An 18,932-nucleotide genomic window follows, 5' to 3' on the forward strand; every position below is an offset into this window, starting at 1 on the left:
GGGTTTGAACCGCCAGCCTTCTGGTTAGCAGTCAAGTGCTTTACCCACTATGCTACCAGAGCTCCCAAAGGAAAATAGAGTCCATTAATAGAGTCCATTAATAAAAATACTCACCAAGATGTATCAAATATGAACGATCCTTGATAACTGTCTCTGCTCTAAAGGAATCATCTTGATGATCAATTATAACCGAGTCTAAATTGATATCCTTAAACAGAATGCAAAAAAGGGGAAAGATTAAAAAGAGAATTATTTTTTTCTGAACTTTTACAACTACTGTTGTTATTGTTAGGTGCTGTCAAGTCATCAGTTCCAACTTACAGCAACCCTACAAACAGAACAAAACACTGCCTGATCCACTGTCATTCTCATGATCATTGCTATGTTTTAGCCCACCTTACTGTTGCAGTCACTGTATCAATCCATCTTGTCGAGGGATTGACCCACTTTTTCACTGACCCCTCTACTTTAGCAAGCATGATCTCCTTCTCCAGGGACTAGTTCCTTCTGAAAACATGTTCAAAGTATGTGAGATGAAGGCTCGCCATTATCGCTTCTAAGGAGCATTCAGGCTGTACTTCTTCTCAGACAGATTTGTTCATTCTTCTGGAGGTCCATGGTATATTCGATATTCTTTGTTAATACCATATTTCAAAGATATTAATTTTTCTTCAGTCTCCCTTATTCATTTTCTAGCTTTTATATAAACTTATTGAAAATACCATGGCTTGGTTCAGGTACACCTTAGTCTTCAAGGTTTTATTTTTAAATCCTTTAAAGAGGTCTTTTATAGCAGATTTGACAAAGGTAGTAGTACATCATTTGATTTCTTGGCTGCTGCTTTAATGGGTTGATTGTGGATATAAGTAAAATGAAATCCTGGACAACTTTATTATTTTCTACATTTACCACGTTGCTTATTGGTCCAGTTGTAAGAATTTTTGGTTTCTTTATGTTGAAGTTTAATGCATACTGAAGGCTGTAGCCTTTGATCTTCATCAGTGTATGTTTTAAGTTTCTTCACTTTCAGCAAGCAAAGCTGTGTCATCTGCATATCACAAGTAGTTATTGTGTCTTTCTCCAAACCTGATATGGTGTGCTTCATAAGGTCTAGTTTTTCAGGTTATTTGCTCAGTGTATAGAGTGAGTTATTATGGTGAAAGGATACACTCTGATGCACACCGTTCCTGATTTTAGCCACGTAGTAACCCCTTGTTCTGTTCAAACGACTGCCTCTTGGTCTACGTATAGGTTCCACATGAGCATATTTAATGTTCTGGAATTTCCACTCTTCACAATGTGATGTATAATTTGTTAAGATATACACAGTTAAATGCCTTTGCACAGTCAATACAATACAAGTAAATATCTTTTTGGTATTCTGAGCTTTCGCCAAGATCCTTCTCACATCAGCAGTGATAGCCCTCTTTCCCACCCTCTTCTGAATCTGGCTGGGATTTCTGGACATTCCTGTTAATGTACTGCAGCAACCTGCTTTTAATTATCTTCAGCAAAATTTTACTTCCATGTTACATTAATAATGAAAACAAAACAAAACAAAAACCACTGTTATCGAGTCAATTCCTACTTATAGTAAACCCCATTGGGTTTCCAAGGCAGTAAATCTTTACAGAAGTGGATTGCTTCATCTTTCTTTCCTGGAGTGGCTAGTGGGTTTGAACCACCCACCTTCTGGTCAGCAATCAAATACCTTAGGCACTGTGCCACCAGAGCTCCTTTTATATTAATGATACTGTTCAATAATTTCCCCATTTCTTGGATCACCTTTCTTTGGAACGGGCACAAATATGAATCTCTTCCAGTCAGTTGGAAACTCAACAAAAATACAAAGATATAGACTCAACAAAGAAGATCTAAGTAACACAATCAACCAACTTGACTTCTCAGACACATGCAGAACACACACTCAACAGCAGCACACATTCTTCTCCAATGCATGTAGATCATTCTCCAGGTTATACCATATTCTAGGCCACAAAGCAAGGCTCAATGAATTCTAAAAACTCGACATTATACAAAGAATATTCTCTGACCATAATGCTCTAAAACTGGAAACAGATAGAGCAAAGGATAAAAATAAATGCATGGACTCTGAATAACACCTTACTTAAAAACCAATGTGCTACAGGAAAAAAAATAATGAAATAAAGGAATTCTCAGAATCAAATGAGAATTAAGACACAGCATACCAAATTCTCTGGGACACAAAATAACAATGCTCAGAGGAAAATTTAATAGCAATAAATGCACCTATCAAAAAAGAAAAAATGGTCCAAAATCAACAAATTAACCTGATAACTGAACAAATAGAAAAGGAGAAACAAAAGAAGTCTATAGTCACCTAAGAAAAGAAACAATAAAAATCAAAGCAGAAATAAATAAAATTTTAAAAACAATACAAACAATCAACAAAACCAGAAGTTGGTTCTTTGACAAGATCAACCTACTGGCCAAATTGACAGAGAACAATGAGAAGATATGCATAACCAAAATAACAAATGAAATGGGCAATATTACAAAAGAATCAACCAATATAAAGAGGATAATAGAATAGTGTGAAAAACTGTAATCTAACAAATATGAAAACCTAGAAGAAATGGACAAATTTCTAGAAATACACTATCTTCCTAAACTAACACAAACAAAGGTAGAAAACCTAAATAGACCTATAACAAAAGAAAAAATTGAAGAGGTCATACAAAACGCCAAACAAAAAAAAAGTCCCAGCCCAAATGGCTTCACTAGAGAGTTCTAACAACATTCAGAGAAAAGTTGACACCAATTCTACTTAAACAATTCCAGAATGCAGAAAAGTAAGGAATACTCCTTAATTCACCTAGAAAGTCAGCATAGCCCTGATACCAAAGCCAGGCAAAGATACTACAAAAAAAGAAAATTACAGACCAATATTCCTCATGAATACAGACATAAAAATTCTCAACGAAATTATAACCAACAGAATAGTGTACAAAGGGCATGGAGGTGGCATCCTCTGACCTCCTCTAACTTCATAAGGGGGAAAGAAAAGGCTGAACAGCAATAGTCCAAAGCTGATTCCTGTAAGGCCAGACATGATGCCACCCTCCAACCTTTTCACCAATTCTGACACGAACTGTCCCTCCCAGGTCACTCTCTACTTTTCTGCTGGGTCTGATAATTCATTGCAACAGCCACACAGAACTCACAGGCAATAATCATGATTATGGGGTTTATTAGGGAAGCAATAGGTTACCTTTCAAGTTCAGGGATGCTCAGGTTACAATTCATTGATCAGGTGATCCTCTCCTCTGCCATGCCTATAGGCACACCTCTCTTTGGCCCTTGGCTTCTTGGCCTAGCCTCTGCCCTGCTCAGGCAAGCATTACAAAGCTCTTTTAGCTCTGATAGGCGCACCCCACTTCACCAGCAATTCTCCTGCCCAAAGGCACTCAGCCTTCTCGCTCCAAGGGCTCCAAGCCCTCTGCCCTGTCTCATGCCGTTCTCTTGGTTCGGCTGCCTCTGCTGCCATCACTTCTCTCTGCTGTAGGTCTTTGTGCAAGGATCTTCAGTACAAAGACGCACTCCACTCCCAGCTTCTCTCTCTTGATGGCAGTGAGATCCTCCCCTCTGCCTTTGGGCAGGCTCATTTTAAGGCAAGCACAATGACAAAACTGACCAATCCCCACAAAAGGGTTCCAGACACCTAATTTCCATGGTCCCTCCCCTACAAAGGTGCCATGTACTTTATTTACATTACTAACAAGCTATCCAATACCCTTGGTTGGCCACAAAGCACCTTGCATTTATGTATTTCCACCAAAGTTATCTGGTGAGAGTCACAAAGACCATGGCCAGAAGAACCACAGTAAGTAATGTACCACAAATAGCTTATCAAAAAAATAATACATCATGATCGGGTAAGATTCATACTAGGGGTACAAAGGTGGTTCAACATTAGAAAATCAATCAATGTAAAACTCAAAACACCAAACTCACTGCTATCGAGTCAATTTGACTCACAGTGACCCTTCCTTGGGTTTCCGAGGTGGTATCTCTATGAAAGTAGATTGCCCAGTCTTCCTTCTGAGGAGTGGCTGGTGGGTTTGAACCACCAGCCTTCTGGTTAGTAGTTAAATGCCTTAGGCACTACACCCCCAGAGCTCCTAATCAATGTAAATCACCACATAAATAAAGGAAAAGAATCACATGATCATTTCAATCAATGTAGAAAAAGCATCTGATAAAATCTAACATGTTTTGCTGATTTAAAAAAACAAACTTCCAGCAAAAAAGGACTAGAAGAGAAATTCTTCAACATAATTAATACATATTATGTATTAAACATAATACAAAACCAGGAGTCAACATTATTCTCAAGGGAGTGAGACTGAAAGCATTCCCCTTGAGAATGGGAACCTACAAGGATGCCCGTTATTACCACTCTTATTCAATATTGTACTCAAGTCTAGCCAGAATAGGCAAGAAAGGGAAATACAGCATACTTAAATTGGTAAGGAAGAAGGAAAACTATCCCTATTCACAGACGACATGTGCTACATGTGAAAAGTTCCAGCAATTCTCCAAGAAAGTTACTGAAACTAACAGAAGGATTCAGCAAAGTGGTGAGGTCAAGATCAACATATAAAAATCAGTTGGATTTCTCTACACTAACAAGAAGAATTCTGAAAAAGAAAGCAAGAAAAACAGTACCATTCACAATAGCCCCCAAAAGGATAAAACACCTTGGAATAAGTCTAACCAGGGCTGTAAGACTTATACAAGTAAAATGAAAAAGATTACTGCAAGAAACTGAGACCTACATACATGGAAAAACATACCATGCTCATGGATTAGAAGACTTAACACTGTGCAAATGTCAATACGAATTAACGCAATCTATAGACCTAATGCAATCCTAATCCAAATACCAACATTTTTTAATGAAATGGAAAAATTAATTTCCAACTTTATACAGAAAGGAAAAAGATCCCAAATAGCTAAAGCATTACCGAGGAAGAGCAAAGTAGAAGGCCTCACACTTTCTAATTCAGAACTTACCATACAGCTACAGTAATCAAAACAGCCTCGTACTGGTACATCAACAGAGACCAATGGAACAGAATTTAGAACTCACAAGTAAATACATCCAGTTGATGTATTTATATGTATATCCAGCTGATTTTCAACAAAGTGTCAAAGTCCATTCAATGAGGAGGAGACAGTCTCTTTAACAAATGGCACTAGCAAAACTGGATATCCATTTGTTGATAATAAAACAGGGGCCATCCCTCACAATACAGACAAAAACTAACTAAAAATGAATCAATGACTTAAACCTAAAACTATAAAATTCCTGGAAGATAACATAGGGTCAAAGCTAGGGGTCTTAAGTTATGGCATGAACACACTATTCAAAACAACTGAAAATGCACAAACAACACGAGATAAACGGGATCTCTTAAAAATTAAATACTTATGCTCATCAAAAGATTTAATAACAAAGTAAACGAGAACCTAAAAACTGGGAAAAAAAATTTGCAATAACATATCTGACAAGGGTCTAATTTCTAAAATATATAGAAAACATCAACAACTCCATAATAAAAAGAGCCAATCAAAAAATGGGCAAAGGACATGAACATATACTTCACAAAGGAAGACACTGAGGCGGCTAACGAACCCAAGAAGAGATGCCTGTGATTATAAGCCATTTACAAAAGCATATCCACGGCCATCGAGTTGATTCTGATTCATAGTGACTGTACAGAAAAGAACAGAAATGCCCTGCAGGGTTTCCAAGGCTGTAAATCTTTACAGAAGCCAAATGTCTCATTTTTCTTCCACGGAGCGGCTGGTGGGTTTGAACTGCCAACCTTCTGGTTAGCAGCTGAATGTTTTAACCACTGTAGCACCAGAACTCCTTAGCCATTAGAGAAGCAAATCAAATATACAATCAGATACTAACTCACCCCTGCAAAAATAGCATTAATCAAAAAACCAGAAAACAACAAATGTTTGTGAAGTTGTGGGAAGACTGGAACTCTTATATATTGCTGGTGGGACTGTGAAATGCTACAGCCACTATGGAAAATGCTATGGCACTTCCTCAAAAAGCTAGAAATAGAAATACCATATGATCCAGCAATCTCATTTCTACATATATATCCTACAGAAATAAGAGCAGTGACATGAATAGACATATGCACATCCATGTTCATTGCAGCATTATTCACAAAAGAAAAAAGATGGAAACAACCTAAGTGTCCATCAACAGAAGAACAGGTAAACAAAATGTGGCATATATATATAACAGAATACTACATAATGATAAAGAATAATGATTAGACCACAAAATATAACATGGATGAATTGGAGGACATTATGTTGAGTAAATAAGTTAAACACAAAAAGACAAATATTGTATGACACTACTTTTTAAAAAGTCAAGAATAGGTTTACACAAAGAAAGCAACATTATTTGATGATTACCAGGGATGAGGTGGAGGGAGGGAGAATCACTTACTAGATAGTAACGCAACGCAACCATTGCCGTGGAGTCGGATCCGACCCACAGTGACCCCTCCTTGGGTTTCTGAGGGAGTATCACTATGGAAGTAGATTGCCCAACCTTCCTTCTGGGGAGTGGCTGGTGGGTTTGAACCGCCAGCCTTCTGGTTAGCAGTCAAATGCCTTAGGCGCTATGCTACCAGAGACATGTGTCAATTCTGGTAAAGGGAAGGGCAATACACAGTAACAGGGAAGTAGGTACAATGTGATCAAGGTTAATGAAGACACTGAGAGGTATGTAAGAATAAAGGACAACAATGCTATAACATATACAAGCTGCAACAATAGTAATAACAACTAAAAATCTGTTAGCAGTTACATAGGTAGATATGTATACTCTACAGGTGCTGGAGGGCATATAGGAGCACGTGCATGTGCACATACAGGTATAGTTGTAGGCATCTGTATATATGTATTTATAAGTGCTGCATATACATTCATTTATATAATAAAGCATATAGGGGATACAATTATAGAAACTTCCTACACATACCCAAATACCTTGTGGCACTTAGTTTGAAAGTCTCAGGGAATATCTAGGTTAACTGGCATAACACAGTTCATAAAGTTAATGTTCTATATCCTAGTTTGGTGAGTAGCATCTGGAGTCTTAAAAGCTTTGGAGTGGCCATCTAAGAAGCAACTATTGGTCTCTTCTCCCCTGGAGCAAAGAGAGAAAGAAAGGAAAGACTCAAAGATGCAATTAGTCCAAAGGACTAATGGCCCACATGAATCACAGCCTCTTCTATCTGTGATCAGAAGTAGATGATACCCAGTTATCATTACCAACAGTTTTGACCAGGGATACAACAGAAGGTCTGGTTAGAATGGAATGAAAATGTAGAACACAACTCAAATTCATAAAAAGACCAGACTTACTGGACTGATAGAGACTGGAGGAACCCCCGAGACTATCGCCCTAAGACACCCCTTTAACCCGGAACTGAAGCCACTCCTGGAGGTCACCTTTCAGCCAAATAATAGACTGGCCTATAAAATAAACAAAAACACCTGTGAGGAATGTGCTCTTCAGATCAACTATATGAGACCAAACAGGAAACATCTGCCCAAAAGCAAAAATGAGAAGGCAAGTGTGGGCAGGGAAACTGGATGGATGGGAACGAGGAAGGCAGGGTGGAAATGGGGAAAATACTGACACATTGTGGGGAGAGCAACCAATGTCACAGAACAATCTGTGTACAAATTTTTGAATCGGAAACTAATTTACTGTGTAAACTTTTACCTAAAACACAATAAAATTAAAAAAAAAAAAAAAAAAAAGAGTTCTATTACTAGCTGAAGGAACACTGCTGGTGTACTGCCTAAGGCATGTGACTGCTAAGCAGAAGGCTAGAGGTTCAAACCTACCAGCCACTCTTCAGAAGGAAGACTGGGCAATCTACTTCCATAGTGATACCTCCTTGGAAACTGAAGAAGGGGTCACTATGAGTCTGATCTGACTTGATGGCAATGAGTTTGGTTTTGGTTTTTGGTATTACTACCTGAAAGTCTGGCTGCCAGTTCAAACCCACCCAGTGATGCCTAGGGAAATAGGCCTGTTGATCTGCTCCTGAAGGACACAAGCCTTGAAAACCCTAGGGAGCAGTTCTACTTTCCACACATGGGGTCACTATGAGTCAGAATCAACTTGATGGTAACTGGCAACATCAACCATTTATACATAGCCTTGGTGCAAGGTACTTTGGTATCTGTCATTTATATCATACACTGAACACACTCTTTGTACCTTTCCCCTTCCTTTAGCAATCCATCCTCTGTGGACCATTGGTATTATTCTTAGGAGCAGACCCCGACCTCCGTAGCCCTTACCCTCTTAGTTTTGGATGAGGAGATAATAGTGAGAGGGAGTGCAAGAAAAGAAAAGCAGTGCCTCTGGCCCTCCTGGCTGCATCAGGCAGAGCAAGTCACTGCTGCAGAATGGTCAAATCATGCTGCATTAGTCAGAGGACCCCACTGGCTCAGATGCGGTTCAGCTACTATAAAAGTAGCATGGATTTTCAAAGATTCCCAGCTATCAGACTTGTCTTTAAATCAACAGTTCCTCAATGTGTGGGAACCTTGCCAGTTGTTGGAGCACATGTTTGGAGATGTTGTAAATTGTCAGCTTATTTATCTGATTTCCTAACTAGCCCCATGAAAGCCAAGTCTTTATGTATATGGTCCATCTTTACACTCTTACCTTAGACAGTACCTCAAATAAAGTAAGTACTGTCAAATAAATATTTACTAAGTGGATTATCTCCTCAATTTTAGTTTCAAGAGGGTATCTGAGCCCCATTAGTGGTTTTAGCATACTAACCCATAGCAATACAATCTCTTACGTTCAATAGTGAACATTATAATGAAGTTAACTGGTATTCTCATGTTTGAAATCCACTTTTTTTTTTTTTTTTTTTAAATCATAGAAAAGTATATAAACTATTTCCTAGTCCAGTTTGTAGAATTTTTTTTTAAAGAGGATATGGCATGGTCATTAACAGCATACTGTCTGGAGCCAGAATGCTGGGACCCAAACCGACCAATCTGCCACTTCCTGTGCAACGCTGGATAAATTACTTAATCTCTATTTCCTCAAATATAAAATGAGGATAACAACAGTATCTATCTCATATAGTTACTGTGAGGCATTAATAAGTTAATTCAAGAAAAGAGTTCAGATGTATGTGGCACATAATTCTTTTTATTTTTCTTTTTCCCCTGATTTTAAAGATGTGTTTACCAAAAGCTGTGTGATAGATATACATACAACAACAGAAAGAGTAGCTGTTGAAACTGCTTAGGAAAAAAAAAAAAAAAGAAGCCCTGGTAGCATATACAACCAAAAACCTCATGGGATTTGTTTCCTTGGTTTTGAGGTTTGGGGTCATAGTTTCCCATGAAATTGGGCATCCCAGTTAATTGGCCTAAGAGCATGTTTGGTGCTTGTTTTACCTCCTTCTTCAGTGTATAATGCCTGGCATCTTAAAAGCTTGCAAGTAGCCATCCAAGGCACAACCCAAGCCCTCTTCCACTAAGTCAACTCTGACTCATAGTGATCCTATAGGACAGAGTAGAAGTGTCCTATAGGGTTTCCAAAGCTGTAAATCATTATGGAAGCAGATTGTCTCCTCTTTCTTCTGCAGAGTGGCTGGTGGGTTCAAACTGCTAATGTTTTGGTTAGCAGCCAGATGCTTTAACCACTGCATCACCAGAGCTCCTCCCAAGGTACAACAATGGGTCTCTATCCACCTATAGCAATAGATGAAGAAGAAGAGTTAGGAACAGGAGGAGGATATGGAGTGTGTGGCTAACTGCTTCCAGGAACAGCTGTCACCTTTGCTATTCCATCAGAACTGGATGGTGCCTGGCTACTAATACTGGACATTTTGATCAAGGATTCTATAGGGGATCAAACAGGAGAATATGCAGAAGACAATTTAAAATTCTCATAAACTCCAGATTTCCTGGAGCCATAAAGGCTGGATGAACGACTGTCCACTGAAACACTGTCCTGAGATAATCTTTAAACCTTAAACCAAAAATGTCCCTAGTCTACTTAAAACCAAACAATAGTTTAGCTTAACTAGTAAAGAATGCCTGCCTTATGCACTATGCTTTTTTTTTTTTTTGGCAACTCAAAAGATATAGGAAACTTAAGAGGCAGTGAATTTATGTTAAGGGGGGAGAACACCTCAGAAACGGAGGGTGATAACGGCTGTCCAACTCAAAGAATGTCATCAATGTCCCAAATCGTGTATGTAGAAAATACTGAACTGGTGGTGTGCTTTGCTGTGTATACCCTCAAAACAACAATGACAACAATAAAAACAGGTGGAAGGAAACAAAAATGATGTGTTTACCTTGTGTTTAGTATATATGACAATGGTGACTAAAGACTCTGTTTGGAACCAGTCATAGCTGTAAAACATTAAGAATGAATAATCATATTTCATTAACATACATTAAATCATTAAATGTTTAAAACTTACAGTGAGAAATATTTCTCTAGGTTAAACTTTTTCTGAATCAACAGTGGACTTACCATGTTCAGCTCTTCATTATGTAACTGACCATTATTCCTAAATTTAAAATACCTTGTCTGTTCCAACTTGAGTAAAAACAAAAATTGTTCTTGACAAAACACCTTTTATAAAGGTTACATACTTCTTTACTAACATCTTTTATCAAAGTCATAAAAGAGCACAACATGTTTTGATAAGGAGCATGAAGAAATCTACATTCTTGTATCCATAATTCTTTACTAAAGAAATCAACTCATCAAGGTAGTTTAATAAGTTGATAGTAAAACTTAAGGTATAACTGTCTTCTGTTTTGCTACAGCTATTGATCAAATTGATACAGTTTTTGCATTTAATACCTATAGGCACCCATAGGCAAGTCCTAGAGGTATCTTAAGGTCCTTAATTTAAAACTGCATATGAAAATAATTAACAAACATAGCAGGATGATGCTGTTAGAATCATAGACTGGCAATGAGGAGAAAGGAGGGAGAGAACATACGTATTTGTAAATGAGGGCATTTCAAATGACGTTAGGAAAAAAATATATATATCATTAACAATTAACTAAGATAATTAGGGTGTGCAACACGTTTTGAAAGATTTCCATTAAAAATCAACAAAACAAACTAGGTATACAAAAATAGTTAAATTATAATATGGACATATGATGGAATGTAGACAAAAATGTTTTAGCAGAATATTCAATGACATAGGAGATCATTCATAGGATATACTGATGCCAATTTTACAAAAATAGGATATGGAAATTGGCAGTATATGAATCAAACTGGAAGAAATAAACAAAATGTTAAGGATACTTATCTAGGACTGACTGAATTAAAACGGTCACTTCTTTTATCACTTTCTTTTGTATTTCTCTGTACAAGTTTTCTACCATGAATATATATTTTATATCCAGAAAAAATTTAAATATTATCTTAAACTTTGATGTTTCAAATGGATTAAACTTCAGTTATATTAAAACTTCACATTTATGGAACAGCTCATTCTCCCTGATAAATGAGGTACTGCAGTTCTTTGTGTCAAAGAAGCATGATTAATAGCAAGCAATAAATCAAACCCAGAGCTATTTTATTTTTTTAAAAATGTGTGTATTTTGATATAGAACTGATTTAGCTTTAAAGAAGCAAAACAAGAATTCATACCTTGGGGAACTAGGGCCTTCTTTGGCAAGTGTATCAGTCACTTGGCTCTTAGGAAGCATGCCTTCATAAAGAAAAACAAACAAAATAGCTATGGTTCATCCAGCATTTTTCAGTCCTCTCCGCCCCCCAGTAAACTTTTTAATAAAATATTATATACATATATAAGAGGATATAAATCATAAAAGTACAGCTCAATGAATTGTCATAAATTTAAACATCTATTTGTAGCCAGCACCCACTTTGTGCTCACTTCCAATTATTAGTCTCCTCCAAGGATAACCCCTATCCTAATTTCTAACAACATGATTAGTTTTTCTCTGTTTTTGACCTTGATATAAGTGGAATCATATGTTCTCTCCTGGTCTGACTTTTTAGGTTCACAACATTATAAACATCACAGTTCTATGTCAAGCAAGAATGATTAATATAAGCAATAAATTAAAACTAGACCTCTCTGAAAGTTTATCCATACTGTTCAATAGTTTGTTCTTTTTATTACTAAGTAATATGGTAGTTGGGTGCTGTCGAGTTGGTTCCGAGTCATAGTGAGTACTTCTTTGAAGACAGATTTGTTCATTCTTCTGATAGTCCATAGTACATATACTCAATATTCTTCATCAACCATAATTTGAACACCATAATTCAAATTTATCAATTCTTCTTTGGTCTTCCTTATTCATTGTCTAGCTTTCACATGTATATAAGGCAACTGAAAATACCATGGCTTGGGTCAGACACACCTTAATCCTCAAAGTAACTCACTTTTTTTCTTTTTATTAAACATTTTTAAAAGGTCTTTTGCAGCAGATTTGCCCAATGCAATACACTTGTTTGATCTCTTAACTGCTGCTTTCATGGACACTGACTGTTAATCCAAATAAAATCCTTGACAACTTCAATATTTTCTCCATTTATCATGATGCTGCTTATTGGCCCAGTTATAAGGATTTTTGTTTTCTTCTTTATGTTGTGGTATAACCCATACTGAAGGCTGTAGTCTTTGATCTTCCTCAGTAAGTGCTCCAAGTCTTCTTCACTTTCACCAAGTAAGGCTGTATCATCTCCAGAACACAGGTTGTCAATGAGTCTTCCTCCAGTCCTGATGTAGTATTCTTCTTCATATAGTCCAGTTTCTCAGATTATTTGCTCAGCATACAGACAGAATTAAGTATGCTGAAAGGACAAACCTTATACACACCTTTCCTGATTTTAAAATGTACATTATCCCCTTGTTCTGTTTGAATGACTGCCTCTTGGTCTATGTAAGATTCTAAGCTCAATTAAGTCTTATGGAATTCCAATCCATCTAAATGTTATCTATAATTGGTTATGATAGACACAGTTGAATGCCTCTGCATAGTCAATACAACATAGGTAAACATCTTTCTGGTATTCTCTGCTTTCAGCCAAAATCCCTCTCATTATCAGCAATGATATCCCTCATTCCATGTCCTCTTCTGAATCTGGCTTGAATTTCTAGCAGTTCCCTGCCTATGTACTACTGTAACCTGTTTTGACTTATCAGCAAAATTTTACTTGTGTATGATATTAATAACATAAATTCTCATTCTGTTGGATCACTTTTCTTTGGAACGAGCACAAATACAGATCTCTTCCAGTAGGTTGGCCAGATAGCTGTCTTCCAAATTTCTCGGGTTTGTCAGCCTCAGCAGCTAGCAGCTGCCTGAGTGAAGAGATGCCTCTAGCTTCAGTGGGCCAGGAGCAAGAGGCAGAGTTGAAGCCCAAGGTCAAGGGGCTTTCACCCAGTCCCTAGACTCTAGATCCTGGAACTCAGACTTCTAATCTCCAAAACTGTAAGAGGATAAACTCCTGTTTGTTGACACCACCCCATTTGTGGTATATACTTGTCAGAGTAGCACTAGGTAGCCAAAACACTAGTGTTCTATGTAACCAACTGATTTTGAGACGGTCTCTAAATTCAGGTAGGATATACTCAAGGCTGTACTTTAGCTCTCATGGACTTGTTTTAATTTTCTTCATCTTTAACTTGAACTTGCATAGGAGCAACTGGTGGTCTAATCCACAGTTGGCCCCTGGCCTTGTTCTGACTGATGATATTGAGCTTCTCCATCATCTCTTTCCACAGACGTTTTCAATTTGATTCCTGTGTATTCTATCTGGTGAGGTCCACCTGTGTAGTTACCATATATGTTGTTAATATTTCCCATGACTAGATTGTTAGTCTTTTGAAATTATACCATATGCTCTCTGGTATTATTTTTATCATCAAGGCCCTATCTTCCAATAGTTATCCTTCTTCTTTACTTCCAACCTTTACATTCTAATCACTAGTAACTATCAATGCATGTTTGATAAATTTCAGATTGCATCAATTGTTCAAAATCTTCAATTTCTTTATCTTCAGCATTAGTGGTTAGTGTGGAAATTTGAGTAATAGTCATATCAACTGGTCATCTTTATAGAAATATGAATATTATTCTATCACTGACAATGCTGTATTTCAGAATAGATCTTGAAATGCTCTTTTTGACAAAGAATGTGATACCAATCCTACTTAATTTGTCATTACTGGCATAGTAGACCATAGACTGTCTGATACAAAATGGACAATACCAGTCCAATTCAGCTCACTAATGCCTAGGATATCACTCTTCAAAAATTCCATTTCATTTTCAACAACTTCCAATTTTCCTAGATTCATACTTTGTAGGCTCCACATTTCAATTAGTAATGGATGTTTGCAGCTGTTTCTTCTCATTCTGAGTCATGTCACATCAGCAAATGAAGGTCCCAAAAATCTTTACTCCATCCATGTCATCAAGATTGACTCTACTTTGAGGAGGTAGCTCTTCCCAAGTCACATTTTAAGTGCCTTCCAATCTGAGGGGCTCACCTTCCAGCAGTTTACCAGACAATGTTTGGCTGCTATTTATACGGTTTTCACTGGACAGTTTTTTCAGAAGTAGATTGACAGGTCCCTCTTCCTAGTCTGTCTTAGTCTGGCAGTACCACTGAATCTGTCTGCCATGGATGACCCTGCTGGCTTTGAAATACTGGTAGCATATATTCCAGCATTACAGCAACATGCAAACCATCACAGTATGACAAGTTGACAGATGAGTAGAATTATAATGGATGCATATACCACAATTTATTCATTGTCCTGTTAATAGACATTTGAATTATTTCCAATTGTAGCTATTATGCATGCTGTTGTTGTTGTTAGGTGCTGCTGAGTCATCTCTGACCCACACCAGCTATATGTACAGCAGAACGAAACACCACCCAGTCCGTACCAGCTCTGCAGTCCTTGCTATACTTGAGCCCATCACCGCCACTGTGTCAATCCATCTTGTTGAGGGCCTTCCCCTCTTTCATCAACCCTCCACCTTACCAAGCAGGACATCCTTCTCCAGAGAATGGTCCCTTCTGACATCGTGACCAAAGTCTGGCCATTCTCGCTTCCAACCAGCATTCTGGCTGCATTTCCTCCAGGACAGATTTGTTAAGTTCTTTTAGCAATCCATGGCACTTTCAGTATTCTTCGCCAGCACCACAACTCAAAAGCATCAACTCTTCTTCAGTCTTCCTTATTCACTGTCCAGCTTTCACATGCATATGAGGTGATTGCAAATATCACGGCTTGTTTCAGGCACACCTCAAGGAGATATCTTTGCTCTTCAGCACTTGAAAGAGGTCCTTTGCAGCCGACTTGCCCAGTGTTATACGTCGTCTGATGTCCTGACTGCTTCCATTGATGTCAACTGTAGAATCAAGCAATGTGAAATCTCTGACAACTTCAATCTTTTCTCCATTTATCATGATGCTGCTTATAGGTCCAGTTGTAAGGATTTTTGTTTTCTTTATATTGAGATGTAATCCATACTGGGGAATGTATTGTTCAATCTTCATCAGCAAGGGCTTCAAGTCATCCTCACTTTCAGCAAGCCAAGTTGTGTTACCAGCGTGTCGCAAGTTGTTAATGATTCTTCTTCCAATCTCGATGCCACGTTCATTATGCATAGTGCTATCAAAATATTCTTATATATATACATGTCATGTATATTTGTGAAGAATATATATCCACACTTCTGGTGGATATATAAATGTTTAACTTTAGTAGTTGCTATTAAACAATCTTCCAAAATGGTCATATAAATATACACTTTCTATCAATTATGTATGAGAGTTCCATTTGTTCCACAACCTTACTAACACACAATATTGTGGCTTTTTACATTTTATTCATTCTTGTGGAGATGAATCAACACAGAAGATCACTGTTGTGGATTTAATTGTACCTCCCATGAGCACAAGTACTAGACCCTGTAGCTGTGGATGTGATCCTGTTTGAAAAAGTTTTTCTTTTATTATGTTAACAAGATCATGCCAATGTGGGTCCTAATCCTAATCATGTCTCAGTTATAAAAAAGGCAGAATAGACACAGAGACACATATGAGGGAAACAGACACCAAGAATACCAACCAATGCCAGGGAACACCAGGGAATGCTAAGAACTTCTAGGAACTCCTGGGGCTATGTATAAAAAAGGACCCTCACCTAGCATGGATGCCCTCATTTGGACTTACAGTTTCAAAAAAAACTGTGAGAAAATAAATTACTGTTCTTTACAAGTACTCAATTGTGGTATATTTTGTTATGGCAGCACTGGGTAACTAAGACACTCACTAAAGCTGTGGTTTTCAAATTGTTCCAGAAAACTGTGAAACACAGAAGAATTCTTAAGATTCTGCAAACATTGTATGTTTTCCTCTGACAATAGGATTGAATTGTTTCTATCTGTAAGATTTAGTTAGGGGAAGAAAAAGTACTCTGCTAAATAATTTTGAAAATCACTGCATTGATTACATTAGTATTTCTCAAACTGTGAAGAAAAACAAATTAAATGGTTTAGTTGCTGATGAGTCTTGAAGTTTTCAGATTAGAAATCACAGCAATTATATAAAATTAGAGTTAGGAGACACCTTTGAGACAAGTTAGTTTAGAGGTTATCAAGCTTCTTTTTAGCCACAGAAACATCTGTTTAAGGACAAGCTTAAGTGCAAGCATAATAGACAAGCATACTTTTCTGACTAAGATTGACAGTAGGCCCTAAGGTCTTACCCAACTTAATTTTCAGAAGAACAAAGAAAGCCCCATACATGTGACATAAGAAGACCAAGGTTGTAAAATGATCAGCAGTGGACCCTAAAGAATGCTTAACCACAAAGCTACTGCTGTAACAAAAGGACAGAATTATATTAATTAAAATATATATATTTCCTCCAAAATTCCAAAAAGCAAGAGACGATGTATCTTACTAAATTATTTGAGAAGCATTGAAAGATATTTCATTAAGAGATTAATGTCTTTCTTGATGGATTTTTAGATGTATAAATTTTTTAAAAAGCTTCACAATCTAAGAATTTCTATTAAAAAAAAAAGACATTAGCAGAATTCATAAATCATTAGTCAATCTTAATTTTGTATGATTGATTAGGACCAGAAAATTTAGCTGTGTCATCACTGTGACCTTATACAAACCACTGTTTCCTCTTCCTCAAATTCAATCTAGTAATGAAAACAATCCTAATCTCATGAGAGACCAAATGAAACAATTTCCAAACATTCTGAAACACTATACAATACCATATAAATATAATCCTTATTAAAACAGAAAAGCCATAGGCAATGGAATGTGTCTTGATTTCAACATTCCTTCCCTCCCTGCTTCCCCAAAGGCTTACATAATATCCTTGTGGAAAATTTGAAGAAATGTGGGAGTGAAGTGGAGTGAATGATTAAGTAAAGCAAAGTGGACTGAATGAATATTCTTCCTCCCCAAGTGCTAACTGATGATGGATCAGTGTCAATTTGAAGGTGTGGGTCTCTAGTGGAATATTAATCTATGTGAGTCAATATTTTAAGCAGCTGTTTGAATGATGATATAGAAGACAGGAAGATCACATCTGAAAATACAAAGACTGCAAGTTTAAATGAGTCAGATATGATATATGTATATATAAAACAATCTTCTAGGATCCAGTTCAGGAGAGACAGCTGCTAGCCAGACCACTTGTGGAGTGCTATGTTCAATTCTCAAAGCCAATTTTAAATTGAGACATTAATTAAATGCAGTGATCCAAAGATGGGTAATAGGAAAGTAAAGGTTCTGGAAGCTATATACGATGGGAAAGGAAATGTCCAGTGCATAAGTAATTAGTTTGTAATGGCAGATTGTCTGTACAGTACCACAGAAGAGTCAGTCACCAAATTAAACCTCATTAATCATAACATTAATTGCAATGTTATACCGTCACATAAAAAACTTCAGGTGTTACTACATACCAAATCAATTAATATACAATACAGACTATTTTCTCTAGTTAAAAAAGGGCCATTCATTTGGTAATGTAGCTTGTTAGCTGAATTTCTTTGTCTTTTTCAAATGAAGAGAAAAAATAATTTGCTTCTAACTTTATATTAATATAGTTCAATCAGAGTATTCCCAAGCATTTCATATGGGTCAATACTGACCACCACTCCCAAACATTTTTCAGGGGGTGGGGAGAAGGTGACAGTGTCAATCATGATTTCAAGTCATTCTGAATGTCTGAGGAAGGGAGGACTGTTTAACCCAGAAGAGTAGACTACTGGGCTACTCGTCATCTACATTCAAACACTGGCGGTAAGGCCAAGGGCCTGACTTGTTCAGTCTTGCTTCAGAGGGTAGGACTCCTAATCACTTCAAGATGAGGGAAAAATGAGTATCTTTCAAGGATGTTACACAAGGAACTACTACTGGCAGTCCTCAGGTTATAAACGGAATCCATTCCTGTGTCTTTAAGAAGTTGTAGGTAAGTCACAGGTGCATACGGTTTTCATTTAGCCTTACTTAAATGCAAGAGAAAGTTTGAAACTTTTTCCACGATTTAAAAGCTGCAAGTGAAACAGCAAGTGAAGGTGACTGTGATGAAGAGTAATGTTGCAATTAGAGGTTGGTTCAATTCTTTCAAATGAGAACAAATTTACATAATATTAAAGGGCAAGTAGGAGTTGCCTGTAAGTTGGACATTCATAACAGGAGGACTGCCTATATGTATGAGTAATTGTTGGAGTAAGAGACTTATGAAGTTCTCTACGTTTACATGAATATATAGATATTCTTAGTATAAAACATGTCTAAATACCAAG

The 18,932-nt window shown here is 37.1% G+C and overlaps 1 protein-coding gene across 1 annotated transcript in view; it reads right to left on the reverse strand.

Annotated features, from left to right (window-relative positions):
* The window catches only part of LOC103206096 (cytochrome b5 reductase 4), a 138,547-nt gene that overhangs the window by 45,978 nt on the left and 73,637 nt on the right, over positions 1 to 18,932 (reverse strand). Inside the window, exons 6-9 of the mRNA XM_007951535.1 lie at positions 12,228 to 12,253; positions 11,756 to 11,816; positions 10,428 to 10,485; positions 115 to 208 (exon numbers count right to left, since the gene is read on the reverse strand). Of these exons, the coding sequence (XP_007949726.1) occupies positions 115 to 208; positions 10,428 to 10,485; positions 11,756 to 11,816; positions 12,228 to 12,253 (239 nt within the window). The remainder of the gene's footprint in view (positions 1 to 114; positions 209 to 10,427; positions 10,486 to 11,755; positions 11,817 to 12,227; positions 12,254 to 18,932) is intronic.

This window comes from Orycteropus afer, unplaced genomic scaffold (assembly GCF_000298275.1).
Source record: "Orycteropus afer afer isolate SDZICR_OR568_19922 unplaced genomic scaffold, OryAfe1.0 scaffold00011, whole genome shotgun sequence".
Classification (NCBI taxonomy): Eukaryota; Metazoa; Chordata; class Mammalia; order Tubulidentata; family Orycteropodidae; genus Orycteropus; species Orycteropus afer.